The 27,869-nt window shown below is 55.9% G+C and overlaps 1 protein-coding gene across 4 annotated transcripts; it reads right to left on the reverse strand.

Annotated features, from left to right (window-relative positions):
• Positions 1 to 181: 181 nt before the first annotated feature.
• LOC144731786 (creatine transporter-like) lies at positions 182 to 27,869 on the reverse strand. 4 transcript variants are annotated; one of them, XM_078613018.1, is made up of 16 exons: positions 27,802 to 27,855; positions 26,997 to 27,099; positions 20,148 to 20,232; positions 15,511 to 16,013; positions 13,430 to 13,561; positions 12,857 to 13,244; positions 12,037 to 12,169; positions 7,292 to 7,426; positions 6,064 to 6,167; positions 5,175 to 5,299; positions 4,266 to 4,378; positions 3,922 to 4,059; positions 2,924 to 3,026; positions 1,137 to 1,237; positions 567 to 740; positions 182 to 367 (listed from the first exon to the last, which is right to left on the reverse strand). In XM_078613018.1, the coding sequence occupies exons 4-16, from the start codon at positions 15,989 to 15,991 to the stop codon at positions 182 to 184; spliced, it is 2,313 nt and encodes a 770-aa protein (XP_078469144.1). In that variant the 5' UTR covers positions 15,992 to 16,013; positions 20,148 to 20,232; positions 26,997 to 27,099; positions 27,802 to 27,855. The 4 variants fall into 4 exon arrangements, with proteins under 4 accessions (XP_078469144.1, XP_078469143.1, XP_078469142.1 ...); XM_078613017.1 differs by lacking the exons at positions 26,997 to 27,099; positions 27,802 to 27,855 and adding an exon at positions 25,835 to 26,157; XM_078613016.1 differs by lacking the exons at positions 26,997 to 27,099; positions 27,802 to 27,855 and adding an exon at positions 25,835 to 26,157 and having other exon boundaries at positions 20,148 to 20,240.

The following is a 27,869-nucleotide window of genomic DNA, read 5'->3' on the forward strand; positions in this document are numbered from 1 at the left end:
GACAAGGAGGACCCTGCTACTTGATAAAGAGGACCCTCTCTAAACAAATGGAACCTCCTGGTGCTAGATGGGACCCTGGGTTGATATCCAGGACTCCTCTATATAAAGGGACCCTCTGGAGACTAAGGACCCCCCTTCGCGCAAAGGGGACTCCCCCCCCCCCCCGCCGCCCCTCCCCCCCTCACATCTTGCTTTCCCTCAGCATCTCGAGCTCGATGGCGTTGCCGTTGGGGGCGCCCTCCTTGTGGTGCCCCCCGATGAGGGTGTCGAGGGCCTCGTTGTCAGGGGGCCCCGCGGCCGCCAGGGCCGCGCGGCGGTGCCGCTCCACGTGGGGGCCCAGCACCGGCGTGGTGAGGTGGCGCCAGCGCTGGGGGGGGTGGGGGGGGTGAGGGGGGGCACGGAGACGACACGGACCACACGCAGGTGAGTGTACGTGCGTGTACCCAGGTGAGCGTGCGTGTACACAGGTGAGCGTGCGTGCACCCAGACGAGCGTGTGTGCGTGTACCCAGGCGAGCGTGTGTGCGTGTACCCAGGCGAGTGGTGTGTGCGTGTACTCGGCTGTACCTGCTTCAGCGTGCCCTTGCCACGCGCCACGAGCAGGTAGAGGAGGGTGAGGGGCAGGCACAGCATGGAGGAGAGGGAGAGCAGCCAGCCCAGTGCCTCGCCCCACCACGGGTACACGTACACCTTGTTGTACGTGGGGCCCTTGTACTGAATCAGCTGGAACAGCAGCATGCCCTGCGCGAGGGTCCCCGAGGAGGAAGCAGCGCAGGGGTTAGGAGGTCGGAGGTCACCGGCAGGCAGGGCACCGTGGGGCGTGGTTGGGGGGGGGTTCGTGGATGCAGGGAGAGGTTCGTGGCGAGCGGTCGATGGGCCTCGAGTGCGTGGCGTGGAGAGTGCGGCGTGGGCGGTGAACTACTCGCTCGCTCGTCACATCGCTCACCCACTCGACCGCCTACTCAACTGGAAACTCACCACATCTCTCACTCACCAAACCACCTTCTCGCCACATTATTCACTCACTCACCCACCCACCTTCACACCATAATTCGCAATAACGTGAGCGTGGTAAGGCGAACGTCGTGGTCAGCCGGCATAGTGTAGTGTGCCGAGTGCACTGAGCAATGTGCTCACCATGCACAGTGTGGGAGTGATGAATTTCCAACACCACCCGATCCACCAGTTGGGCCGATACCCAATCATGAGCACCACATCCTCCATGAAGCGGGAGCTACCTGCAAAACAAAGACAAAGATCACCCCGTGTAGCCTTAACACACTGTTGAGGCAAGTGCTGCTAGCAAGGAGCACCTATGAAGGCCGGCACAGCACACAAGGGGGTGGGTGGCCAGCACCACTCCCGGCCGCCTTTTTCTCCCTCGTAGCGATGTTTACACATTGCACCAGGTACTCATTTAAGGCTGAGTGAACCTAGGAGAGGGACAGGATAGGTTCAGATAATCGTCACTAATGTTGGCAGTGAGCAGGGATCCAACTCGGGTCACTGGGTTCGTCGCACAGGGCGCTCATCGCTGTGCTACCGCTCCCCATGTGTGTATATATGTGTGTACACACACATGTACACACATGTACACACACAGGTGCACGCACACACATGTACACACAGTCCCATCGGTGAGCTCCAGCAAGCGAAGCTGCATTTTCTGGGCCATGTAGCCCACATGCCCAGCTTTTCTTTTTGGCTGGACAGAGGGGGCTAAACGGGCATGCCACGGGCTAGAGAAGAGATATACTGATGTGGTACAGAAGGATGTGGAGCCGATTGGACTTGCCGATGACTGGTACCAGCGGTGTCAAGATCGGCCTCTGTAGAGGAGGCTCGTGAAGCACGCTACTGGGGAGCTGGAGGCAGTCGCCCTCCAGCAACAACGGAGGGCGGAGGAGCGACGCTCATGATCAGCAGAGCGCCGGGCGGCTAAAACGCAGAAAGTTAGCACAGTAGGGGACACAGGTTGTGCATCTGCCAGTCATCTCAGTCAGAAAGCCCATCGCATCCAGCTTTGTCCCCCCATGACCTCCTGCAACCAAGCCTTCTCCACTTCGCGTGGCCTAAAAGTGCATCTAGCCTGTCTCTATGTGTGACAAATGGCGGTTTTTGTTGTTGTTTTGTATGCGAGTGTGTAGGTGTGTGTAGACATCTCTGAAAAATAGCTTCATAGCTCATCGGATTCCTCCAGTCTAAATAGCGGTGTGCACGTCTGTATAGGTTTTTGTGTGTGTATGTGTGTACGCGTGTAGGTGTGTGCGCTTGTAGGTGTGTGTGTGTAGGTGTGTGTAGACATCTCTGAAAAATAGCTTCATAGCTCATCGGATTCCTCCAGTCTAAATAGCGGTGTGCACGTCTGTATAGGTTTTTGTGTGTGTATGTGTGTACGCGTGTAGGTGTGTGCGCTTGTAGGTGTGTGTGTGTAGGTGTGCGTGGACATCGGTGAAAAATTGCGTATAGGTGTTTGTGTTTCTGGGGATGTGTGCATCTGTTTAGGTGTGTGTGTGTGTGTTGATGTGTGCGTGTAGGCAACTCTGCATGTGGGGAGTGGTAGTGTAGCGGTTAGCGCGCTGCGCTATGAACCCAGCGACCCGTGTTCCATTCCCGCTCATGGCCAACACCAGTGACGATTATTTGAACCGTTCCTGGGCCTCCCCTAGGTCGACTCAGCCTAAAATGAGTACCTGGTGTGGTGTGTAAACATCACCACTGGGGAGACAAAGGCGGTCGGGCGTGGTGCTGGCCACCCACCCCCTCGTGCAGCGTTCTGGCCTTCATAGGTGCTCGATAACAGCACTTGCCCCAACAGTCTGTTCAGGCTATACAGGGGATCTTTGTCTTTGTGTGTGCATGTGTAAGTGTGCGTGTGTGCGTGCAAGTGCGTGTGCAGGTGTATGTGTGTGCGCGCGTTGTACCGTAGACCCACGCCACCACGATGCACTGCCACCCGACCTGCCACAGCAGCGTGTAGCCGCTCACTGCGTAGTTGTCAAACAGCTGGAAGATGTAGATTCCTCCCTGGGGGGGGGCGGCAGCACAGCGCTACATTAACGACCCCCGCCGTCACCCCCATTCAAAATCACGAACAATGTCGACCACGGAGCACGTAGCGTGGGCGATGGTGTTTACGGTGACTGCTGCTGCTGCATCTGCTGATGCAGCTGATGATGATGATGGTGTTGGTGATGCTCCTGATGATGTATGATGCCGACAACAATGATAGCAAAGCTGCTGTGGACAATGCCAGTGGTGATATCTTGTTACCACTGCTGCTGAAGGTGCCTCTGCCGTGCGTGATGACAATGATGATACTGAAAATGGTTATAATTTAGCATATTTGGCATTGCCCCACTGGTTCTTAAAGCGCAAGGCTATTGTTGCGTGTCCCAGACGCAGTCTGGAGTCGTTTCGCAGCGGGGGATGCTGCTGCTGTGTGTGGAGTCCCGTTTGAGTGATTTGCAGAGTAATTGTTCAATATTGGCCACATTTGGGATGGTGACGCCAACACAAGATCACCTTCTCACTCATTTCGATTGACATCACGGGGACGGCGCTTCGTAGTTATTTTACGGTCGGCGCCTTCAGAGTTAACCAGGGCGGCCTGGCGGATTCGAACCGCGAACCTCTCTGCGGCGACGAGCAGCGAGCGCGGATGGCGCAGGGCCATGCGGCACCAATCCCGAGCCAAGCGTCGCTCACGACGGAGCTCGGGAGCGACACAGAACGCGGAACCCGTTTGGAGCTCCCGCGGGTCAGCGCAGCCGTTCCTCTGAGAACACGGCCCGCGGAAGTGGATAACGCGGAACTACGTCCGGCGACGCTTCACGCGGTGCGGAGCGGCGCTTCCCTTCCCCCCCACCCATCACCCCCGGGGGCGAGGGGGGGTGGGACGTCGCCACGGCGACGGACGAACCTGCATGACCATGACAAAGCTGACGAGGAACTTGACGACGCAGCAGGCGGCGACGAAGAGCTCGCGCCTCCCGCGGCCGCGCAGCACCGTGGGGAAGATGTCCGAGATGCCCGTCACGAAGCCCTCGATCGCCACGAACTGCGAGCGCGGGGGGCACACACGCGGCGCACGGGTCACGCACGGGTCACGCACGGGTCACGCACGGGTCACGCACGGGTCACGCACGGGTCACGCACGCGCGCACGTCGGGACGTGTCCGGGAGCGGGCGAGCGGGTAGGCGACCGGGCTCGGGTTCGGTGAAGTACGGGCGGGCGGGGGGGCGGGGGGGGGGGCGTGGGCGGACCTGGCTGTCGAGGCCGAGCAGCAGCAGCATGACGAAGAAGAGGACGGCCCAGAGCACGGGCACCGGCATCATGGTGACGGCGCGAGGGTACGCGATGAATGCCAGCCCAGGACCTGGAGTACACATACGTAGAGTACACATATGTAGAGTACGCACGTACTCAGAGTACACACATACATAGAGTACACATACATAAAGTACACACATACGTAGAGGACACATACGTAGAGTACACACATACGTAGAGTACACACATACGTAGAGTACACACATACGTAGAGTACACACATACAAAGAGGACACATACGTAGAGTACGCACGTACACGGAACAAAATCCCCTGTCTAGTCTGAACAGACTGTTGGTGCTGTTAGCGAGCACCTACGAAGGCAGGCACGGTACACGAGGGCGTGGGTGGCCAAAAACCACGCCCGGCTGCCTTTGTCTCCCTAGTGGCGATGTTTACACATCGTGCCAGGTACTCATTTGAGGCCGAGTCCACCTAGGGGAGGCCCAGGGCCGGTTCAGATAATCGTCACCGGTGTTGACCGTGAGCGGGAATCGAACTCGGGTTGCCGAATGGTGACGGCGCGCGGGTACGCGACGAATCAGCCGGGGCCTAGCGTACAGGGAGAACGATACCCCATATAGCCCAAACAAACTGTTGGGGCTAGCGCTGTTAGGGAGGTGATAATGGCGGCAATGAAAATGATGACGATGGCAGTGATGGTGACGATGATGGGCATGGCGGCGGTGAAGGTGACGATGGCGATGATGAGAATGATGATGGTGGTGATGATGATATTGATGGCGGTGTTGGTGATTATGGTGATGACGACGATGATGACAACTGTGGCGATAACGACAACGATGATGATGGCAATGTTGCCGGCGGTGATGTGGCACTCACCGGACTCTGCGACCATGTCGATGGGCACGCCCTGCTCGTGCGCCATGAAGCCCAGGATGGAGAAGACCACGAAGCCGGCAAAGAGGCTCGTGCCAGAGTTGATGAGCGCCAGCACGTACGTGTCCCTAATGAGGAAGTGGAGGCGTGTTAACGAGCGTACGCGCGCGCGCACACACGCACGCATCCCTCCCGTCGCCCAAAGAGACTGTGGGGGCAAGTGCTGCGAGGGAGTCTCTGTGAAGGCGAGTGCGGCGCACGCAAGGGTGGGTGGGTGGGTGGGCAGCACCACGGCCGCTTTGGTCTCCTCAATGGCGATGTTGGTACACTGCACCAGGGACTCATTTGGTGTCAAGTCGATCTTGGGGAGGCCCACAACCGGTTGAGATAATCGTCACCAATCTTGGCCGTGAGCGGGAATTAAACTTTAACAGACTGTTGGGGCAAGTGGTGTTAGTGAGCATGGCGCACGAGAGGGTGGGTGGCCAGCACCATACCGGGCCGCTTTAATCTTCCCAGTGCGGATGTTTTACACCGGGTACTCATTTAAGGCCAATCCATCGAGGGGAATCCCAAGGACCGGTTAAGATAATCGTCACTGATGTTGGCCGTGAGCAGGAATCAAACTCGGGTCACCAGGTTCGTAGTGCAGCGCGCTAACCCCTACACTACTGCTCCCAACAAGCAACAACAACAACCGCCATTCGCCACTAAGTGGTGGTGATGTCACCACGACGCTTGTGCCAGGCCATGTGCACCTTGAGGCCACGTGAAGTGTCGAACGCCCGCTGGCAGGAGGTCTATGAAGGCCGGCACGGTACACGAGGAAGTAGGTGGCCAGCACCATGCCCGGCGTACACACACGCACACACATGCGTGCGTGCACACGCACCTGAGGCAGTTGTTGTGGAAGCGGTTGTAACTGCCGAGGGTGGACAGGGCTCCGAAACCAAGCGCGTACGAGTAGAACGTCTGTGTGCCGGCATCCAGCCACACCTACGGGGTCAGCCACACCACACAGACACACACACACACACGTGCATTAACACACACGTGCATTAACACACACGTGCATTAACACACACCCAAAGATACACAGACAGGTCCAGCCATACTTACATGGTCAGCCACATAAACATCAGCCACCATTCGCCACTAAGTGTCAGTGACGTCCCCACAGCGCTTGTGCCATGCTAGGTGTACTTTAAGGCCACGTAAAGTGTTTAAGGCTTACTGGCAGGTCACGGGACAGACCCAGGTGCCATGGGTTGACTGAGATGACTGGCAGATGCACCACCTGTGCCCCCTACGGTGCCAACTTCCTGTGTTTTAGACGCCCAGTGCTCCACTTTTAGAACATTGCTCCTCTGCCCTCCGTTGTTGCTGAAGGGCGACTGCCTCCAACTGCCCAGAAGCATTCTTTATGAGCCTCCTCCACAGAGGCCGATCAGTGCAAGTCCACTCAGCTCCACTTCCTCCTTTACCACATCAGTCCATCTCTTCTCTAGACCGTGCCGTGCCCATTTTGCCCCCTCTATCCGGCCAAACAAAAGCTGCTTGAACATGTGGTGGCTGGGCATGTGGACTGCATGACCCAGCCAATGCACCTTTGCCTGCAGGAGGAATTCACTGATGGTGGGACTGTGTCCAGATCTCAAGGATCTATGAGCATCTCACACAACCCAGCCTGGTTAAAGCCCGGTTAAACCCAAGATGGATCGTAGGCAGGCCAGCCTGAATGTTTAAAACCGGCGATGTTCCTTTAGAGGGGTCCACGTTTCACAAACGTAGTGAAGGGAGGGCAAAACTGTAGTTGAGAAGACCTGAAGATTCGTAAGGAGCAACAGAGAAAGGCAGATTTCACACGGCATCGTTACGCAGCTGACGAAAGATAATGCCGTTCGACTGATTCGGAGCGAGACCTCCGCCGCCAAAGCGGAGGCGGCCGTGCGCGCACTGCGCCCAAGAACTCGTCCCAACTCTCCCCATGAAGCGTTTCGCTCGCAAGTGAAGAGCAGAGGCAGGGCTGGAAGGTGTGGTGCGCGCTGGTGAGAGGGGCGCTATCAAGACGACGACGACATCGTCGCGATGCGTAGTGGGGTCGCGACACTGCCACTTGCCTGTGGCGTGGCGAGCTTCTTCCAGTCGGCCTGCAGGTAGTACTTGATGCCACCCATGGCGCCGGGCAAGGTGACGCCGCGCGCAAACAGCGCGATCAGCATCAGGTAGCGGAACGTGGACGTGAAGTACACGACCTGCACGCGCGCGGGTACAACACGGGTACAAAGACAAAGAACCCCCCCCCCGCCGTTTAGCCTTTAACAGACTGTTGGGGCAAGTGCTGTTAGCGAGCATGGCGCACGAGAGGGTGGGTGGCCAGCACCACACCGGGCCGCTTTAATCTTCCCAGTGCGGATGTTTTACACCGGGTACTCATTTAAGGCCAATCCATCTAGGGGAATCCCAAGGACCGGTTAAGATAATCGTCACTGATGTTGGCCGTGAGCAGGAATCGAACTCGGGTCACCAGGTTCGTAGTGCAGCGCGCTAACCCCTACACTACTGCTCCCAACAAGCAACAACAACAACCGCCATTCGCCACTAAGTGGTGGTGATGTCACCACGACGCTTGTGCCAGGCCATGTGCACCTTGAGGCCACGTGAAGTGTCGAACGCCTGCTGGCAGGAGGTCACGGGGCAGACCCAGCAGGTGCCACGGGTCGACTGACTGAGATGACCGAGATGATTGGCTGATGCACCACCTGTGCCCCCTACTGTGCCAACTTGCTGTGCTTTAGCCACCCGGCGCTCCGCTCGTTGTTGTGAGCGTCGCTCCTCCGCCCTCCGTTGTTGTTGGAGGGCGACTGCCTCCAACTGCCCAGTAGCGTCCTTCATGAGCCTCTTCCACAGAGGCCGATCTTGACACCACTGGTACCAGTCATCGGCAAGTCCACTTAGCTCCACGTCCCCCTGTACCATATCACTCCATCTCTTCTCTAACCCGTGCCGCGCCAGTTTAGCCCCCTCTATCCAGCCGAACAAAAGCTGTTTCGGCATGCGGTGGCTGGGCATGCGGGCTACATGACCCAGCCAACGCAGCCTCACCAATGGGACTTTGCCCAGATCTTTCAAGGATTTGTGAGCTCCTCACACAATCCAGCCTGGTTAAACCCAGGATGGATCGTAGGCAGGCCAGCCTAAATGTTTCTAACCGGCGAAGATGCTCCATTAGGGGGGTCCACGTGTCGCAAGCGTAGAAAAGGGAGGGAATGACCGTGGCCGAGAAGACCTGAAGCTTCGTGCGGAGCGACAGACCAGGTAGCTTCCACACAGCGTTACGCAACCGATGAAAAGATATTGCCGATCGACTGATTCGGAGTGAGACCTCTGCTGTTAAACTGGAGCCGGTCATAAGCACACTTCCCAGGTATGGGAAACTCTCCACTCTCTCCACAGCAGCCCCATCATCGATTGGGAGTTGTGGGGGTGGAGTGTCCGATGGTACAAAATACCCAGGCAGGTGCTTAGTTTTGGTGGGGCTGATGGTAAGGCCCCACCTCTTAGTGGCACGCTCCAGTCTCAGTAGCAGCGTCTCCAACAAGCGCACACCCGCACACACGCACGTGGGTATTTGTGGAGTTGCCAAAGAGACACGGAGTGCGGCGTGCGGCGTGTGTGCCGCGGTGCCGTGTTTAGTGTGTGTGTGGCGGTGCATTGGGTAGTGTACTCAATATAGTGTTGTCACGGTGATCCCGTGTGGCAGTGGTGTGGCAGTGGTGTGGTGGTAGTGTGGCAGTAGCGGTGATCCGGTGGTGTGGCAGTGGTGTGGTGGTGATGTGGTGGTGGTGTTGCGGCGGTGGTGTGGCGGTGGTGTGGTTGGGGCGGTGTGGTGGGGGTGGTGTGACACTGATCTGGAGGTGATGTGGTGGTGGTGGTGTGGCTGGGTGGTGTGGTGGTGTGGTGGGGCTGGTGTGGCACTGATGTGGTAGTGGTGATGTGGCTGTGGTGGTGTGGTTGGGGCGGTGTGGCACTGATGTGGTGGTGATGTGGCTGTGGTGGTGTGGTGGGGGTGGTGTGGCACTGATGTGGAGGTGGTTATGTGGCTGTAGTGGTGTGGTGGGGGTGGTGTGGCACTGATGTGGTGGTGATGTGGTGGTGGTGGTGTGGCGGGGTGGTGTGGTGGGGCTGGTGTGGCACTGATGTGGTGGTGGTGATGTGGCTGTGGTGGTGTGGTGGGGGTGGTGTGGCACTGATGTGGTGGTGGTGATGTGGCTGTGGTGGTGTGGTGGGGGTGGTGTGGCACTGATGTGGTGGTGGTGATGTGGCTGTGGTGGTGTGGTGGGGCTGGTGTGGTACTGATGTGGTGGTGGTGATGTGGCTGTGGTGGTGTGGTGGGGCTGGTGTGGCACTGATGTGGTGGTGGTGATGTGGCTGTGGTGGTGTGGTGGGGCTGGTGTGGCACTGATGTGATGGTGGTGATGTGGCTGTGGTGGTGTGGTGGGGGTGGTGTGGCACTGATGTGGTGGTGGTGATGTGGCTGTGGTGGTGTGGTGGGGCTGGTGTGGCACTGATGTGGTGGTGGTGATGTGGCTGTGGTGGTGTGGTGGGGGTGGTGTGGCACTGATGTGGTGGTGGTGATGTGGCTGTGGTGGTGTGGTGGGGGTGGTGTGGCACTGATGTGGTGGTGGTGATGTGGCTGTGGTGGTGTGGTGGGGCTGGTGTGGCACTGATGTGGTGGTGGTGATGTGGCTGTGGTGGGGGTGGTGTGGCACTGATGTGGTGGTGTGGCGGGGTGGTGTGGTGGTGTGGTGGGGCTGGTGTGGCACTGATGTGGTGGTGGTTATGTGGCTGTGGTGGTGTGGTGGGGGTGGTGTGGCACTGATGTGGTGGTGGTAATGTGGCTGTGGTGGTGTGGTGGGGGTGGTGTGGCACTGATGTGGTGGTGTGGCGGGGTGGTGTGGTGGTGTGGTGGGGGTGGTGTGGCACTGATGTGGTGGTGGTTATGTGGCTGTGGTGGTGTGGTGGGGCTGGTGTGGCACTGATGTGGTGGTGGTGATGTGGCTGTGGTGGTGTGGTGGGGCTGGTGTGGCACTGATGTGATGGTGGTGATGTGGCTGTGATGGTGTGGTGGGGCTGGTGTGGCACTGATGTGATGGTGGTGATGTGGCTGTGGTGGTGTGGTGGGGCTGGTGTGGCACTGATGTGGTGGTGGTGATGTGGCTGTGGTGGTGTGGTGGGGCTGGTGTGGCACTGATGTGATGGTGGTGATGTGGCTGTGGTGGTGTGGTGGGGGTGGTGTGGCACTGATGTGGTGGTGGTTATGTGGCTGTGGTGGTGTGGTGGGGGTGGTGTGGCACTGATGTGGTGGTGTGGCGGGGTGGTGTGGTGGTGTGGTGGGGGTGGTGTGGCACTGATGTGGTGGTGGTGATGTGGCTGTGGTGGTGTGGTGGGGCTGGTGTGGCACTGATGTGGTGGTGGTGATGTGGCTGTGGTGGTGTGGTGGGGCTGGTGTGGCACTGATGTGGTGGTGGTGATGTGGCTGTGGTGGTGTGGTGGGGGTGGTGTGGCACTGATGTGGTGGTGTGGCGGGGTGGTGTGGTGGTGTGGTGGGGGTGGTGTGGCACTGATGTGGTAGTGGTGATGTGGCTGTGGTGGTGTGGTGGGGCTGGTGTGGCACTGATGTGGTGGTGGTGATGTGGCTGTGGTGGTGTGGTGGGGGTGGTGTGGCACTGATGTGGTAGTGGTGATGTGGCGGTGGTGGTGTGGTGGGGCTGGTGTGGCACTGATGTGGTGGTGGTGATGTGGCGGTGGTGGTGTGGTGGGGGTGGTGTGGCACTGATGTGGTGGTGGTGATGTGGCTGTGGTGGTGTGGTGGGGGTGGTGTGACACTGATGTGGTGGTGGTGATGTGGCGGTGGTGGTGTGGTGGGGCTGGTGTGGCACTGATGTGGTGGTGGTGATGTGGCTGTGGTGGTTTGGTGGGGCTGGTGTGGCACTGATGTGGTGGTGGTGATGTGGCGGTGGTGGTGTGGTGGGGGTGGTGTGGCACTGATGTGGTGGTGGTGATGTGGCTGTGGTGGTGTGGTGGGGGTGGTGTGGCACTGATGTGGTGGTGGTGATGTGGCGGTGGTGGTGTGGTGGGGCTGGTGTGGCACTGATGTGGTGGTGGTGATGTGGCTGTGGTGGTGTGGTGGGGGTGGTGTGGCACTGATGTGGTGGTGGTGATGTGGCGGTGGTGGTGTGGTGGAGCTGGTGTGGCACTGATGTGGTGGTGGTGATGTGGCTGTGGTGGTGTGGTGGGGCTGGTGTGGCACTGATGTGATGGTGGTGATGTGGCTGTGGTGGTGTGGTGGGGCTGGTGTGGCACTGATGTGGTGGTGGTGATGTGGCTGTGGTGGTGTGGTGGAGCTGGTGTGGCACTGATGTGGTGGTGGTGATGTGGCTGTGGTGGTGTGGTGGGGCTGGTGTGGCACTGATGTGGTAGTGGTGATGTGGCTGTGGTGGTGTGGTGGGGCTGGTGTGGCACTGATGTGGTGGTGGTGATGTGGCTGTGGTGGTGTGGTGAGGGTGGTGTGGCACTAATGTGGTGGTGGTGATGTGGCGGTGGTGGTGTGGTGGGGCTGGTGTGGCACTGATGTGGTGGTGTGGCGGGGTGGTGTGGTGGTGTGGCACTGATGTGGTAGTGGTGATGTGGCTGTGGTGGTGTGGTGGGGCTGGTGTGGCACTGATGTGGTAGTGGTGATGTGGCTGTGGTGGTGTGGTGGGGGTGGCGTGGCACTGATGTGGCTGTGGTGATGTGGCTGTGGTGATGTGGTGGGGCTGGCGTGGCACTGATGTGGTGGTGGTGGTGTGGTGGTGGACTGCACCTTTCCCGTGCTGCGAACGCCCTTCCACACACAGAAGTAGACGACGAGCCAGGAGGCGATGAGGCACAGCAGCATCTCCCAGTGCACGGAGCCCAAGTCGTGCAGGCCCGTCGTCATGGACAGCACCTTACGCCTACGCACGCACGCACGTACGCACGCGCACGGACGGTGTTTTCATTTGTATTCTTTAGAATATTTCACCTGGGAAATGTACGTGGGGTGCATGAGGGGGTGTCTGGCCAGCTGGATGCCCGGCCGCCTTTGTCTCCCCAATGCTGATGTTTACAGGCCGATCCAGGTACTCGAAGTCCTAGGACCTGTTCAGGTACTCAGAGGCCTCGGACTGGTTCAAGTATTCCCCACGATTGATCTTGAGTGGGAATCGAACTCAGAATGCCAGGTTCATAGCGCAGTGGGCTAACCACTGCACCACCACTCCAAAGACAAAAACAAACATCCCCCGTACAATGTAGCCTGAACAGACTGTTGGGGCAAGTGCTGCTAGCGAGCACCTATGAAGGTCATCACAGCACACGAGGGGGTGGGTGGCCAACACCACGCCTGGTCGCCTTTGTCTCCTCAGTGGCGATGTTTACACACAGCACCAAGTACTCATTTGAGGCCGAGTCGACCTAGGAGAGGCCCAGGACTGGTTCAAATAATCGTCACTGGTGTTGACCGTCAGCAGGAATCGAACCCCGGTCGCCGGGTTCGCCGCGTAACACGCCAACCACTGCACTACCCCTCCGGACACGCGCGTGTACACACCAACGCACACGTACACACGCACGCCCACATCCCCCCCCAGCGCAGCACTCACTCCCAGAACTCCACGACGGACGAGGTGGTGACGACGTTGAGCGGTGGGCACGCGTGCCCCAGGGCCGACACGTTGCTCAGCGGCAGCAGCAGCGACGACTCCGACGTGGCATTCGTCAGCGCCGGCCACGCCGTCGACCATGCCGTTCCATTCAGAAACCCGGGTCCTGCCGTCCCATTGAGTGACCCCTCCGTGCCGTTGGCGTCCCCCGACGGGTACTGGCAGGTGCCATCTGAGCAGAACTTGGTGTTCCACTTGTTGCCGCAGGTAGCCCAGGGCAACGGCCCCATGGTGAAGCAGTGGGCCAGGTAGTAGAGCGCCCAGGCGAGGATCAGGATGTAGTAGCAGTTGCAGTAGAAGACGATGACCATGGAGGCGTAGCCCAGGCCTAGGCATGAACGCAGGCCGGGACAAATGGAACGGGACTCAATAACGCACACCCAGAGGTTTGCGGGGTCATCAGCCAAGGGTGGCGGCAGTCAATTGTGCCATTAGTCAAGGGGGGCATCGGTCGAGGTGACGGTCAAGGTGTCATCGGTCAGGAGGGGCGGTAGTTGATAGGGGGTGCAGCACCTTTGAAGATCGGCGCGATGCCCCAGGCACCAATGCCGCCCTGCTTGGTGAACTGTCCCAGCGACACCTCCATGAAGAAGCAGGGGATCCCCGCAGCGATGAGCGTCAGGCAGTAGGGGATGAGGAACACCCCTGCGGCGGAGGAAGGAGTGGGTGAGGCGGGGGGGCACATTATTGAGGGGGACCGGACACCCAGATCCGGCGAGAGGGGGTGACCAGATTAGAGTTTCAGAAGGAGGCCGCACGCGAGATTCACGAGGGGTTAGAGGTGGAAGGACGGGCGGGCTGGCATGACCTTCTGACCCTAACCCTGAAACAGACCAAGACCCTGACTCAAACCTCGACCCAGGCTCAGAGCCTAACCCAGACCCAGACCCTTGCCCCAGCCTCTAAACCAGAACCTGACGTAGATCCTAAACCCGACCCTATTACTGACCCTGATCCAGACCCTAACCCTGACCCTATTACTGACCCTGATCCAGACCTTAACCCTGACCCTATTACTGACCCTGATCCAGACCTTAACCCTGACCCTATTACTGACCCTGATCCAGACCCTAACCCTGACCCTATTACTGACCCTGATCCAGACCTTAACCCTGACCCTATTACTGACCCTGATCCAGACCCTAACCCTGACCCTATTACTGACCCTGATCCAGACCTTAACCCTGACCCAGGCCCTAACTTTAACAGTGATCATTCATCGCCATGGAGACTGATGGTACAGGAGGTAATAATGGCGACCAACCACACGGAGGGCAGTCCTGGAAAGTGAATCTATTTCTATAACCTAAACTATTTTTTATTTTACAAGGTAAAGCCCACTGAGCTATGATAATAGGGTTTTCCCCTTTTTCTGGCAACAAAACAGGTGTTAAGATGTTAAAACACCAAACTGAAACTTTTTCCAAGGAATCATGTCTGCATTAACCACAATACTTGTGATCCCACCGAGCTAATGATAGCTCAATTAAGTGGCTTACCATGTGGAAATGTAGTGCAGGCAAAATGCTTTAAATGCACGTTCATTCTAAATGTGGATGGAAAAACCGGAGGACCCAGAGAAAAACCCACGTGACCACGGGGGGAACATGCAAACTCCAGATATACAGCAGCAGGCGTCAGGGTCGGGATCGAACCCACGACCTCCTTTAAACAGGGACCCAGATTAATGGTAGCATTGACTCACTGCATTTCCTCTGCTAAACATCAATCAGACCCCTATTTGGAGGTCTCATGGAGGGGCCACTCCCCCCATTGCCCAACCCCTCACCAATGGCTCTACCACTTATAGGTGCAGGTAGTGGGGAACAAACAAAGGGTTCCAAGACCGCGGTTGTGGGGGTGGGAGGTCGCATCGGTGGTACTCACACTGAGGTCTCCACCCCCTATCTGCCTATCCCCCCCCCCCCCCCCTGGGGCCCTCCCCCCCCCACCCACCAGCATACCCCCCCACCCACCCCCCAACAAGCGCTATGCTCAGCGACACTCGCGACCTCTGTGCCTCACCTGGGAGGAGGGGGGGGTCACTTTTCAGGTCACTAGGTCAAAGTGCAAGCTCACAAAGCTCCCAAGACCTGCGGCAGGGAGGGGTTGGCGAAGGGGCGGGGAAAGAGGGCGGGGGAGGTGGGCGGGGGAGGTGGACGGGGGAGGTGGGGGGCGTTCCACAGAATTGCATGCTGGGTAATCACTTTTAATTTAATTGCATCTGCGTCAATAGAGCAATCGCCCCCCCCCCCACGACCCACATCCTGTTCCAGCATAAGCCAGGCCCCCCTTTTTTCTCCCACCACACGCATCTGCCCCCCTTGAGACAAACAGAGGAGGCCGGGTGGCTCAGAGGTCAGAGACGCTAAGCAGGCACAGCCGAGAGCCTGGGTTCGAATGGCGGTTTCGCCGCCGACTGTGGTTGAACCGGGTTCTCTAGCGCAGCGAGTTCGGGGGTCTCGGTTACCGATGCGTCGCACGGACACCCCCGGAGAGCCCCTGGACCGCTCCCCCCCCTCAAGAAGTGAACAATCTGGTGAGCGAACACGTGTGGACCTTGCCGAGCGGGCGAGCAAGCGGGCGGGACCCACCTCCGCCGTTGCGGTAGCACAGGTAGGGGAAGCGCCACACGTTGCCGAGCCCCACCGCGTAGCCCACGCACGACATCAGGAAGTCGAGCTGCCTGCCCCACGTCTGCCGCTCAACCGAACTCCCGACGCCGGCGTCCTTGCCGGCGACGGCCACATCCCGGGCTCCGGCGCCACCCCCCGCCACTGCCCCCAGCTCCATCTTCTTCTTCTTCTCCGCGGCGGCCGCGGTGGCGCCGTCGAACATCGGCACACGCACCGACGCCTGCCGGGACTTGCGGTCGCCGTCCATGCCGACGACGGCGTGGTGGCCGCGGTGGACGCGGTGGCAAGTCACGGCATCTTCGTCGTCGTCCTCCTCGTCGTTGTCGTGGCCGTAGTTGTGGTCGAGGAGGAGAGGGCCCGTGGTGTCCGAGTCGGACTGCGAAGAGCACGGGGAGGGGGACACGTGGCGCTTGGGGGATTCGGGGGAGCCCTCCGACATGGTGTGGGAGCGCAGAGGGTTTCTGCACACACACGCACGCGCACGCACGCACACGGAAGACACAGGGTTAGGGTGGGGTCGCGAGTGCCAGACACGTAGCGATGCTGCGCCGAGCGACAGGGAGAGGAACGTGTGGACGAGGGAACGTGCGCGTGGAAAGCGAGCGGACCGGAGCAGCACGCGTCATGGCTACAATTGACGATGCACGGTGGTCGAGACTCGCGACCGAGTGGCAGACGACGGGGAGAGCCAGCGCCTGAGATGACGTCCACCACGGACACGGAGCGGTGGGACCGAGCGTTCGCGGTTGGGGTTAGGCTCAGGGCTAGAGTCAGGGCTCACTCCATGGTCATGCTGGCCTGCCACGGGCCCGTGTGATTAACAAAGGCGAGACTGCTGATGCAGATTGCGCCTGTGTTGTGTACAAAACATCAACAATGCCCCTTTCAGTCATCGCTGGTCTATTAATTTTACGTAGGTTACCCTACGAGGGGTGGGGGTGTAGGGGCAGGGTGGGGGGGCAGTGTCCCAATGCATAAATATAGCGCTGTGTGTATGATCACGGATAGTTATTGTTAGGGTCTATTGTTAGGGTAAGGGATGGTCCTATTGTTTGGGTCAGGGATGGTCCTATTTGTATGGTCAGGGATGGTCCTATTGTTAAGGTGAGGGAGGGTTTTCTTGTTAGCATCACAGATAAATATACATCGGTATGGTCAGAGTTATTGTTATGGCAAAGGTAAGTATGCAGTAAAGATGCCAACGTGAGGAATGTTGGCATGCGGTTGGAAGCGTTGGCCCATCGCCCCATGTTTACTGGAGAGTTCGAATGTTCGGCTCTGGGCTTGGGAATCGCTGTGGGACAGGGGTAGTGGAAAATTCCACGAGGAGAGGAGGCCCGACAGCGCCCCTAGTGGACCCCGCATGTGCAGCACACTGCACGATACGAGAGGGTGGGCGGGAAATCCCTATACCCCCTTTACCTCTGCGACTTAATTAACTTTATACAATAAGGGTATAGGGACTTCCCGTCCGCCCACCCTGTAATGCATGTACACATATTGAGTACCATAAAGTACATCATCGAACAGCTCGTGTACACGGTGTATGCTGCACAACACAATGTATAGTACCTCACATACACGGAGCGTACACGGTGTTATTACAGCTATTTTACTGGGTGGTCGAAAAGTCCCTATACCCCTTTACATCCGCTGGTCCGTACGAACGTATGAGGCGCGCGTATAGCGACATCTCGCCCACTCTGTCGAAGAGTGTATCCCATTATGTATAAGTATATACAATACACCACTGCGTTGTATATACACTGCAATGTATTGTATACTGTAATACACCACGTTGACCTGCGTGTACGCAGAGTACGCGTGTGTGCGTGTACACGGCACTGTCCTGTACGATATAAATAATTAGGCGAGTGATTGCAATATTACAGTGTGAGATGGAGCGATAAAGGCGGGCGGGATATCACATACCATGTGTTGTGCGACATCCGATATTTCCCACGAGCATTCCACACGGCCCCTCGAGATTCACTCATTCCTCCCATCCATTACATCACTCACAGTGCCTGATGAGTCACTAACTCATTCATTCATTCACTGGGCACCAAGGTTTACTCGCTCTTTGACCGAGCCCCAGGGTTCACTAATTAATTTGCTGGGCACCATGGTCCATTCATTAATCCCTCATTCACCGTGCCCCAGGGTTCAACGATTCATTTGCCGAACCCCAGCGTTCACTCATTCATTCACTGGCCGCCATGGTTCATTCATTAATCTTTCATTCGCTGTGCCCCAGGGATCACTCATTATTTCACCAGATACCAGAGTTCACTCAATCTTTCCTTCATTCATCAGGCCCCACAGTTCACTAATTCAATCATTTGGCACTATGGCTCACCAATTAATTCCTTCATTCATTGGGCTCCATGGTTCACTCTTTCATTCAAGGACTGGGCCGCAGGAATTATCCACTAATCAGGTCCCTGAAATTCATTCACCCCAACGTCGCAGGCGGTAGCGTGGGGAGGCCTTCAACCAGCAGTGGAACGCTCATGGCCGCTGCAGCTGCTGATGATCACTGTGCTCATCTTCAGCTCACCCGTCTCAGAGAGTCATATTTCACCCGTCTTTCAATATTTTTAATGTAAACTCAAGTTGGGCCACAATTTCTGGCTGCAGCCTGAATTTTCCGGGCTGGTCCCATTTCGCGATCTAGCCCCGAGTTCCCTACGGCGAGATTAGATTTTGGGGCCGTGCGGAATCGTCACAGCGCGTGCTCCGGGCAAACGCCAACGCGATCAGAAAATGTCATGGGGCGGCGGGAAACATTTAATATTTCATTTCAGTTAAATATTCAACGACAATAACAACCATGGTCTTCACCTTTGACCCGGGAGGGGGGGGGGTCGCCGCACCCCTCTCAAACCCCAAAAAAATCTTATTTTATTCATATTGGCATTGAATATTTGTTTCATGATTGCACATACCAAATAAAAAAGCAATGTTTTGACACATTTATAGATCCACCACTGAATTTGACCAAAGTCTGGCCCATCCACTGCTGTAGTAACTCCAGTACTTTCACTCAGAAAATCACGGAAATGCCACTATTACTGTATTACTAATATTAGTTATTTGTAATACTAATTATTATGTTTTTGCCTAGAAACAAGGTGACGTCGCGCACGTCACGCGGCGCTCGCGCTGCTGGGTCGAAACCGCCCGACACCAGCGGTCATCCCTCGGCGATGATCGACCTGTTTGGGGCCCATCGCTCGGCTCGTCTAAACCCCTCTCCCCCACCCTCCTGGCATCGTTGCTTTCCTAAGACGGGACACCGGTCCAGAGTCCTCGCGCCTGCCGCTCGGTACGAGTCTCGGAGTCCGCCGCATCGATTGCACTCGGGACCGCTGAGTTTGATGTGGCAATACAGGACAGAGGCCAATTCGCCCGTATCGTAATATACCAATAATTCACAGCCCCTTTGTCAAGCCACTGCTGGACAAAGGCCGTTTCCCATGCCACGTGGGTCGTGCGGGTTGTCTTGACCATACTTCACCACGCTAGTTCAGTGCGGGTTGGTGAAGGGTACTGGGAGGGGTGCCGCCTTGACCGCTTCAGATATCTAAACTAAAACTGTAAAATATTTGTATTCTAAGTAAGGCCCATTGAGCTATGCAGCTTTTTTTTAGAAGCGACCGGGCCCAAGTGATCATTAATCACCATTGGAGACAGATAATACAGGAGGTAAGAATCGCTGACAAGTTCTGTAAGGTGAATCTCTTCCTATAAACTATTTTTATTTTACCAGATAAAGCCCACTGAGCTACATAGCTCTTATTCAAAAGTGACCTGGCCACAAATGATAGCTCAACAAAGTGGGTTATGATGTGGAAATGTATAGTGGCCAAATACTCTAACCGCACTTTGATTCTAAATGTGGAGCGGAACAACCAGAGGAACGGATAAAAATCCACGCATAGTTTTGTTTAGGGAGTAGTGGGTGGCATGCCATCACGACTGGCTCAGCTATCGACCACTGCTGATGTTAGCCGTGGCTATTAGGAAATCGAATGCCAGGTCCTTGGCTCCATCTCCCTCCACCACCTTGCCTGCCCGATCAGGAACTCTCCTCTTTGCGTCACTCCCGTCGAGTGGTGCATCTCTCTCTCTCGTTCCGCCTCTCGGCCTCGTTCCCGACATCCGAGCCTTGCAGCTCCCGGCTCTGAGAAGAATGCGGCCGACCCACAACGATCGCCCATTCTGAGTCGCTCCAACCAACCACACTTCTCATCTCCCCAACCTGCTCCACAGCGTCCTCGTCTCTAGCTCTCTGCATCCAACTGGCTGTCTCCATTCGGGCCCACAACCCACGTCTCCCTTTCTTTGAGTGCAGGTTTCTGCTACATGGTCCAGAGAAGGACCTAGAACTTCCCAAGGAGGGGGGGGGGAGGTCGTCCCAAAGTCGCAAACGTTTTTAACAGGGCCCTTACATTCGTAATACAATCATTCAATGTATTTTATCTGGTGAATATCAATAAAACACAATTTCGGGGTCGCATGGCAGACTTCAAACCTAAAGACAGACCAAAGTGATCCTAACCAGGGAACGTGACCTGAGCCAGGTTAAGTACCTCCTTGGTGGACAGGTGAGGAGACGGGAAGGTGGAGGATGGTCGTGGCGTCGAGCAGGACACTGGTCTTGAGTTAGGCTGGCAGCTGGGAGCCTAGGCATGGACGTACACACACACACAGAGAGGTGTCATTTACACAATCACGTGGTATCACCGGCCGTGGTCTATCCACTGCTGGACGAAAGTCTCTCCCAAGCCGCCACTATCTCTCAGAGTCCAGCGATGCGACGGTCCACCGTGCGCCTGCGGTGGACGTTCTGTCGGGCACTGCTCCCTCCTTTGGCCGCCACTCCGGTCTTAGTCTCAGCCTCTGGTGAGTCGTACCTCCTTGCCTTGACGCATGCTGCCAGAGCCCACTCGCCTTGTTTATACTGAACGGTGCCTCTAACTTGCGTATCATCTCTGATCAACACGTTCCTCCTCTTTATATCTCTCGGTCCAATTCAATACCTCTTCCCTTCCACCTCACGCGGATTCCCTCCATGCACGCTCCGCTCCAACAGCGGCTGCTCTCTGTGGAAACCCAGCGGTCAGGTTTCACTCAGTGGGAGGTCGCTCATTTTCCTCTGCTGCACCCACAGTCTGGAACAACTTCATTCCCCCAGCGGACCACGCTGTCGACTCCCTGCCCCTGTTCAAGTCCAGACTCAATAATTCCTCTTGTCCTTTGCATATGACCGCCTCGCCCTCCCATACTCACAGAGAGATCCATAGACTTACAGAGAGACCCACGGACTAACGTGAGAGACCGACAAACGCACAGACCCATAGACTAACGTAAGAGATCTACGACTATCTAGATTTGAAGGTCTACGACTGCATGTGGTTACACCGCGCGGTATACACAGGGACGTCGTCTACACCCCATGGTATACAATTACATACTCATACGCCTCGGTTCTTTCGGTAAAGCCACGTAGGTAGTAAGTAATAAGTCACGACGTTTCGATCGCAACACAAGCGACCGTCACCAGGTGAGACAATCACAGCAGGGAAACTGCTGAAGCAGGCGAGAGCGCTGCCGTGACACGAGGCTATATAGGGTAGGGTAAGGGGGCGGGGCTAGAGGTGGGGGAGAGAGGGGGCGGGGCTAGAGGTGGGGGAGAGAAGGGGGCGGGGCTAGAGGTGGGGGAGAGAGGGGGCGGGGCTATATAGGGTAGGGTAAGGGGGCGGGGCTAGAGGTGGGGGAGAGGGGGGGCGGGGCTAGAGGTGGGGGAGAGGGGGGGCGGGGCTAGAGATGGGAGAGGGGCGGGGCTGGAGGTGGGGGAGAGGGGGGGGCGGGGCTAGAGATGGGAGAGGGGAGCGGGGCTAGAGATGGGGGAGAGGGAGGGGCTATATAGGGTAGGGTAAGGGGGCGGGGCTAGAGATGGGAGAGTGGGCGGGGCTAGAGATGGGGGAGAGAGGGGGGCGGGGCTAGAGGTGGGTGGCTCGCCAGGGGGAGAGTTTGAGACGAAGATGAGTGACGTGAATATTCACTACACTCGCCTTGTGCCCGTCCCAGGACGGGAGCTGTAATATTTACGAAAAGATGTATCAGAGTATATTTTGTGTAAATTTGATGGCAGTGAATCTTGCACAAAACGAAGTCAGGAAACACCTCACTTCATGTCACACTGTAGCACTGTATGTAAGTGACCTTCAATTTGTTCAAATTCACTGCTCTGATACTTTATTCTCTTCTGCTTTCGGTCGCTGGGGTTGAAATTAATTGGAATTCGATACAATATCTGGAAAGTCACCGAGAAATGTCTATTTTACCATAATGTAGAAGCATCAATTAGACTAACCTTTTGTCTCAAGTGCTAAAGAAATAAAGATACCAAATCCACGTTGTTGCTGCGTAGAATTATTGATTAGATTCACTTTCAACAAGGAAATGTGAAACTTAAAGCGAATTTGCGAAAAAAATTGTATTTCCGCTCGACCTTCTGTGTGAGTGTAAAAATCCACCCGCCCATGAATATTAATGAGGGGGGGCATGTGGAGTGACGTCACGCGAGTTACACACAAACATACATTCTTGGCTAATGTAATGGTATAGTGACATATACACTGCATCAGATAATTGTTTTTATATACTACACAGTATACAGTTACATATTCATTACACGGTATACATGGTGACATGTATACTACATTGTATAAATGTTCATGTACACGACATTGTATTAATGTACACAGATACTACATTGTATTAATGTTTTAAGTACATTACATTGTCAAGCCTGTGACAGGCTGCAGGGGCAAGTGCTGTTAGCGAGTAGCAGCACCTATGAAGGCCGGCACGGCACACGAGGGAGTGGGTGGCCAGCACCACGCCCGGCCGCCTTTGTCTCCCCAGTGGCGATGTTTACACCACGGCACCAGGGAATAATTTGAGGCGGAGTCGACTTAGGGGAGTTCCGGGACCTGTACAGATTTGGCCGTGAGAGGGAATCGAACTCGGGTCGCCGGGTTTGTAGTGCAGCGCAAACCGCTACACTACCGCTCCCCTACCGCTCCCCTACCGCTCCCCTACCGCTCCCCTACCGCTCCCCTACCGCTCCCCTACCGCTCCCCTACCGCTCCCCTACCGCTCCCCTACCGCTCCCCTACACACACACATACACTGGCACACACACGTGCACACTGTCATACACACGTGTATCCTGACACAACAACAGCACAACAACCGCCATTCGCCACTAAGTGGCGGTGACGTCACCACGACGCTTGTGCCAGGCCATGTGCACCTTGAGGCCACGTGAAGTGTCGAACGCCCGCTGGCAGGAGGTCACGGGGCAGACCCAGGTGCCACAGGTAGACTGACCGAGATGATTGGCTGATGCACCACCTGTGCCCCCTACTGTGCCAACCTGCTGTGCTTTAGCCACCCGGCGTTTCGCTCGTTGTTGTGAGCGTCGCTCCTCCGCCCTCTGCTGTTGTTGGAGAGCGACTGCCTCCAACTGCCCAGTAGCGTCCTTCACGAACCTCCTCCACAGAGCCCGATCTTGACACCGCTGGTACCAGTCATCGGCAAGTCCACTCAGCTCCACGTCCTCCTGTACCACATCACTCCATCTCTTCTCTAGCCCGTGCCGCGCCCGTTTAGCCCCCTCGATCCGGCCGAACAAAAGCTGTTTCGGCATGCGGTGGCTGGGCATGCGGGCTACATGACCCAGCCAACGCAGCCTTGCCAGCCGGAGGAGCTCACCGATGGGACTTTGCCCAGATCTTTAAAGGATTTGTGAGCTCCTCACACAATCCAGCCTGGTTAAACCCAGGATGGATGGTAGGCAGGCCAGCCTAAATGTTTTCAACCGGCAAAGATGCTCCACTAGGGGGGTCCACGTTTCGCAAGCAAAGAGAAGGGAGGGAATGACTGTGGCCGAGAAGACTTGAAGCTTCGTGCGGAGCGACAGACCAGGTAGCTTCCACACAACATTACGCAACCGATGAAAAGATATTGCCGCTCGACTGATTCGGAGTGAGACCTCTGCTGTTAAACTGGAGCCGGCCATAAGCACACTGCCCATGCATGGGAAACTCTCCACTCTCTCCACAACAGCCCCATCACCGATTGGGAGTTGTGGGGGAGGAGAGTCCGATGGTACAAAATACCCAGGCAGGTGCTTAGTTTTGGTGGGGCTGATGGTAAGGCCCCACCTCTTAGTGGCACGCTCCAGTCTCAGCAGCAGCGTCTCCAACTCCTCCTCTGAATGAGCAGCTATTACCAAATCATCGGCATACATAACGTGGTTGACCAATAGGGAGCCATCCCTTGATCGCACCCGGGCATCGATCAGCCTCCCATTGTATCTGTACCAAATGGAGATTCCCCCGGTACAGCTATTGAAGGCTTCACGAACTACGTGGTCAAAATAGATGTTAAATAATGTGGGAGTCAGAGGACATCCCTGTTGCACCCCAAGGTGTACAGGGAAAGGCTCTGACTTCCGGCCAAGTAGTTTAACCCGGGCCCGCTCACCATCATGAAGGTCCTTAATGATCGTGAGCAGAGGGTCAGGGACTCCGGAAGCACAAAGAACAACCCAGAGCCCAGGCCTTATGATGGTATCATAGGCCTTGACCAGGTCAATAAAGCAGAGATGTAGGTCTTGTTGAAATTCCCTACACCTCTGCTGTAGCAGACGGACAGAAAATATGGCATCTGTGCAGGACCGCCCTTTCCTGAAACCGCATTGGAGCTCCGCAAGCCTCTCTTCAGCGTGCCTAGCAAGGCGATGTTGAATAATCCTTGCCAGGACCTTTCCCGGCATACTGAGGAGTGAGATGCCCCTGTAGTTGTTACAGTCTGTGCGGTCCCCCTTCTTAAAGAGGGGGACCACCAGGGCATCCTTCCAATCCTGCGGAACCCGTCCAGCGGTCCAGACTGTTGTTATGATGTCATGTAGGGCAGTCTGTGCACAAACGCCACCCTCCCTCAGCATTTCGCTTGGGAGATCATCTCTGCCCGGTGCCTTTCCCGGTCTCAGACTCCGGATCGCCTTCGGTACTTCCTCAACAGATGGCACCTCAGCCAGCCACTCACAGGGGGCGACCTTTTCCAATATTTGAGGCACCGCAGCCTCAGCAGGGTCATCCCCACTTTGTGCCATGATGTTTTCCTGGCTGAGGGATTTCCCCTCCCCCAGGACCTCACAGAAATGCTCAGCAAATCTGCAAACCTGTTCCTGTGGGTCGGAGAATGGATCACCGTTCTTTCCCCTAATGATGGTAATAGGTGTGGCGCTGCAGGTTACTTTTTTGATGGAGTTAAATAGTGATTTGTGATCGCGGGCCACTGAGGCAGACTCCATCTCCTCAGCAACCCGCGACCACCACCCATCCTTGCAGCGCATTACGGCTCTCCGAACCTCCGAGCGAAGGCTGCGGTAAGCCTCCTCATTCTCTGACGTGGGATGCTGTAGCCGATGAGAGTGGGCCTGTCGCTTTTTCTCAACTATCCTGAACACCTCCTCTGTCAGCCAGGGTCTCTGGGGAGGTCTGGACCACGTACCCAAAGCAGCCATTGCAGCTGCATGAGTCACAGTCCTAAACCTCGCCCATTTACCCTCGACATCAGGAGGAGTGGGGGACGATGCCAACCCCAGCTCCAAGCGATGATTAAATCCTCGCTTGCAACTTTCATCAGCTAACTGAGACCAGGCCACTTTAGGTTGGAATGGGGTCCTGGGTGTACACCCACCACCGGAGTGGAAGAATGGCAGGCGCATCTTACAGATGACTAGTCGATGGTCAGAGGACAGATCAGCTCCACGGTAGGTCCTGGTGTCAAGGACATGGGCTCGCATCCGCTAATCCGTCACTATGTAGTCCAGCAGATGTTCTTGCTTGGACCCGGCATGCATCCATGATGTTGTGTGGATGCGCCCATGGGCTGCACAAAAATCTAGCAGCCTCCTACCGTTGTTATTGAGCTGATCTGGCCCATGCCTTCCAATCACTCCAGACCAGGTGCCAGCATCATGACCAACTCGGGCATTGAAGTCACTCAACAAGATGACTCTGTCCCGAGTGGCCACTTTAGCCAATCCTGACACATACACTGTCACACACACGTGCACACTGTCACACACACACGTGTGTCCTGACACACACGTGCACACTGTTACACACACGTGTATCCTGACACATACACTGCTGCTACACATCACACACCCCACGCTTTCACATCGGTAACACACCTGGTGGGAACGATGCCGCTGACGACAATGCCGTTGCTTGGTGGCTGCTGCTGCTGATGATGATGCTGCTGATGATGATGCTGCTGCTGATGCTGCTGATGATGATGCTGATGCTGCTGATCGCGACGCAAATGACTTCACACCGCTGCAGGTGGACACAGAGCCTGATGAGTGTCACCAGCAGCAATTTGAGTGAGGGTGCAGCAGCAGTAGTTGTAGTGAGGGTGCAGCAGTAGTCGGAGTGAGGGTGCAGCAGCAGTAGTTGTAGTGAGTGTGGTGTGGTGGGCAGACACCCGGAGATGGCTCAGTGAGTGGGGAGCGCGCGGCGGGGAGAGGAAATACCCCGCCCACGGTCCCAGCCACCCCCCCACCACCCACGGTCCCAGCCCCCCCACCAGCCCCCACCCCCCGAATGGAAAATTACCCTGTGCAGGCCTCCTCCTCCTCTGTGCGGGGCGCAGCGCCCCCTAGCGGACGGCTCCCCTCGCCCCCTGCAGAGCCCCGCGGCTGTGACTGGGACGAATGATTCATTAATACTAATGATTGGTGGTGGTGGTAATTGGTGGTTATTGACCGTTATGGTGGTGATGATTGGAGGTGCTGCTGCTGCTGCTGATGATCATTATTTATGGTAGTGACAGCGATGGTTGATGGTGATAACTGATGGAGGTTGGTGATTGATGGTTGTGATGATACCGATGTTATTGATGTTTACTGGTGCCGATGATTATTGATGCCGATGATTATTGGTGGTGATGATGATTGGCATTGGTGGTGGAAGTTATTGATGATGAATGTGATGACGTTAGTGATGTGTACTGACGCTGCTGTTAATGAGTGAAGGTGGTGGCGAGGGTGAGGATTGATTTTTGATTCATGGTCGTGATCGTGATATTGACGTCTCCTGGCGCATCTGCTGATTATTGATGGCGGTGTCGATGATGGTGATACTAATGTTTACTGATGATTATTATTGATGATGGTTACTGATAGTTACTGATGCAGCCGAGGTTGATGGTGCTGCTTACTGATGATTATCACGATGATAAATGATTCTTGATGGTGGTGATGCTGATGGTGTTCTTTGTCACTGCGAGAGATGGTGATGCTGATGTTAAGAGAGTTATCCTGCTGCTGATATTGATGCAATCGATATACTCACTGGAGCTGCTGCTGCTGCTGCTGATAATGACGATGCTGTCGGCGTTTGCTGCTGATGGCTGGTCGATCTTTTCCAATCAAGCGACTATATAATCGACGATCTCCTGATCACATTAACACCGATGTATAAAGGGTATGTACACACACTGCATGTATACTGCCCGTGTTATGTACGTGTGCAACGCTACATATAATACGATCTAGCAATGTGTGTCTACGTATGTTATGGTGTGCGCACTGCAGTATAAGGGTTTTCTCTAATTATAGCCTGGGGTATCGCTTCAGTGATACCTAATTTAATAAATAATGTGTGCCGAGAATTATATAACGGTGTGCTGCAGTAAAAGGATCTCGGTGTATATAATACGATCTCTGTGTGTGTGTGTGTTATGCTACGGTATAAATGTGTCCATACAACACTATTAACTATGTTATCCTAAATCTTCTGTACATACAAGCAGGTACAATCACACGTTCCGTTGTGTTGCTGACGTCGAAATTAAAATATTATGCCAATTCTATCGGCCGTTTGGTTTTCCAGCCCAATATGACCCAGCTCACTGTGTGTACTGCGGTATAAAGGTCTCTGTGTAACACGATCACTGTACTGTGTATGTGTTTATTGCAGTCTAAAGGTAACAATATGTGTATATGATTGTGTGTACTACAGTGTTTAAGGGTATCTGTGTAACAATAAATATATCTGCGTGTACTGCAGTATAATAATGGTGTTTCTGTTGATCCAACACGATCTCTCTGTACGTGTGCACTGCGCTGGCGATCTTTGTGTAATAACCTGAACGCACCCACCACTCTCTGTGTCCTGCAGCATCAGGATCTCTGTCCCAGTCTCCCTCCTTCCCGCACCTATCCC

Source organism: Lampetra planeri, chromosome 40 (genome assembly GCF_965212315.1).
Source record: "Lampetra planeri chromosome 40, kcLamPlan1.2.h2, whole genome shotgun sequence".
NCBI classification, from domain to species: Eukaryota; Metazoa; Chordata; class Hyperoartia; order Petromyzontiformes; family Petromyzontidae; genus Lampetra; species Lampetra planeri.

Coding starts and splice junctions, on each gene's coding strand:
- LOC144731786 (XM_078613018.1), bottom strand. CDS start 15,991: ATGTCGGAGGGCTCCCCCGAATCCCCCAAGCGCCACGTGTCCCCCTCC. Junction 7,427..12,036: donor GCGTTCGCAGCACGGGAAAG/GTGCAGTCCACC, acceptor GCGCGCGTGCAG/GTCGTGTACTTCACGTCCAC. Junction 5,300..6,063: donor TTCCACAACAACTGCCTCAG/GTGCGTGTGCAC, acceptor CTTCCTCATTAG/GGACACGTACGTGCTGGCGC.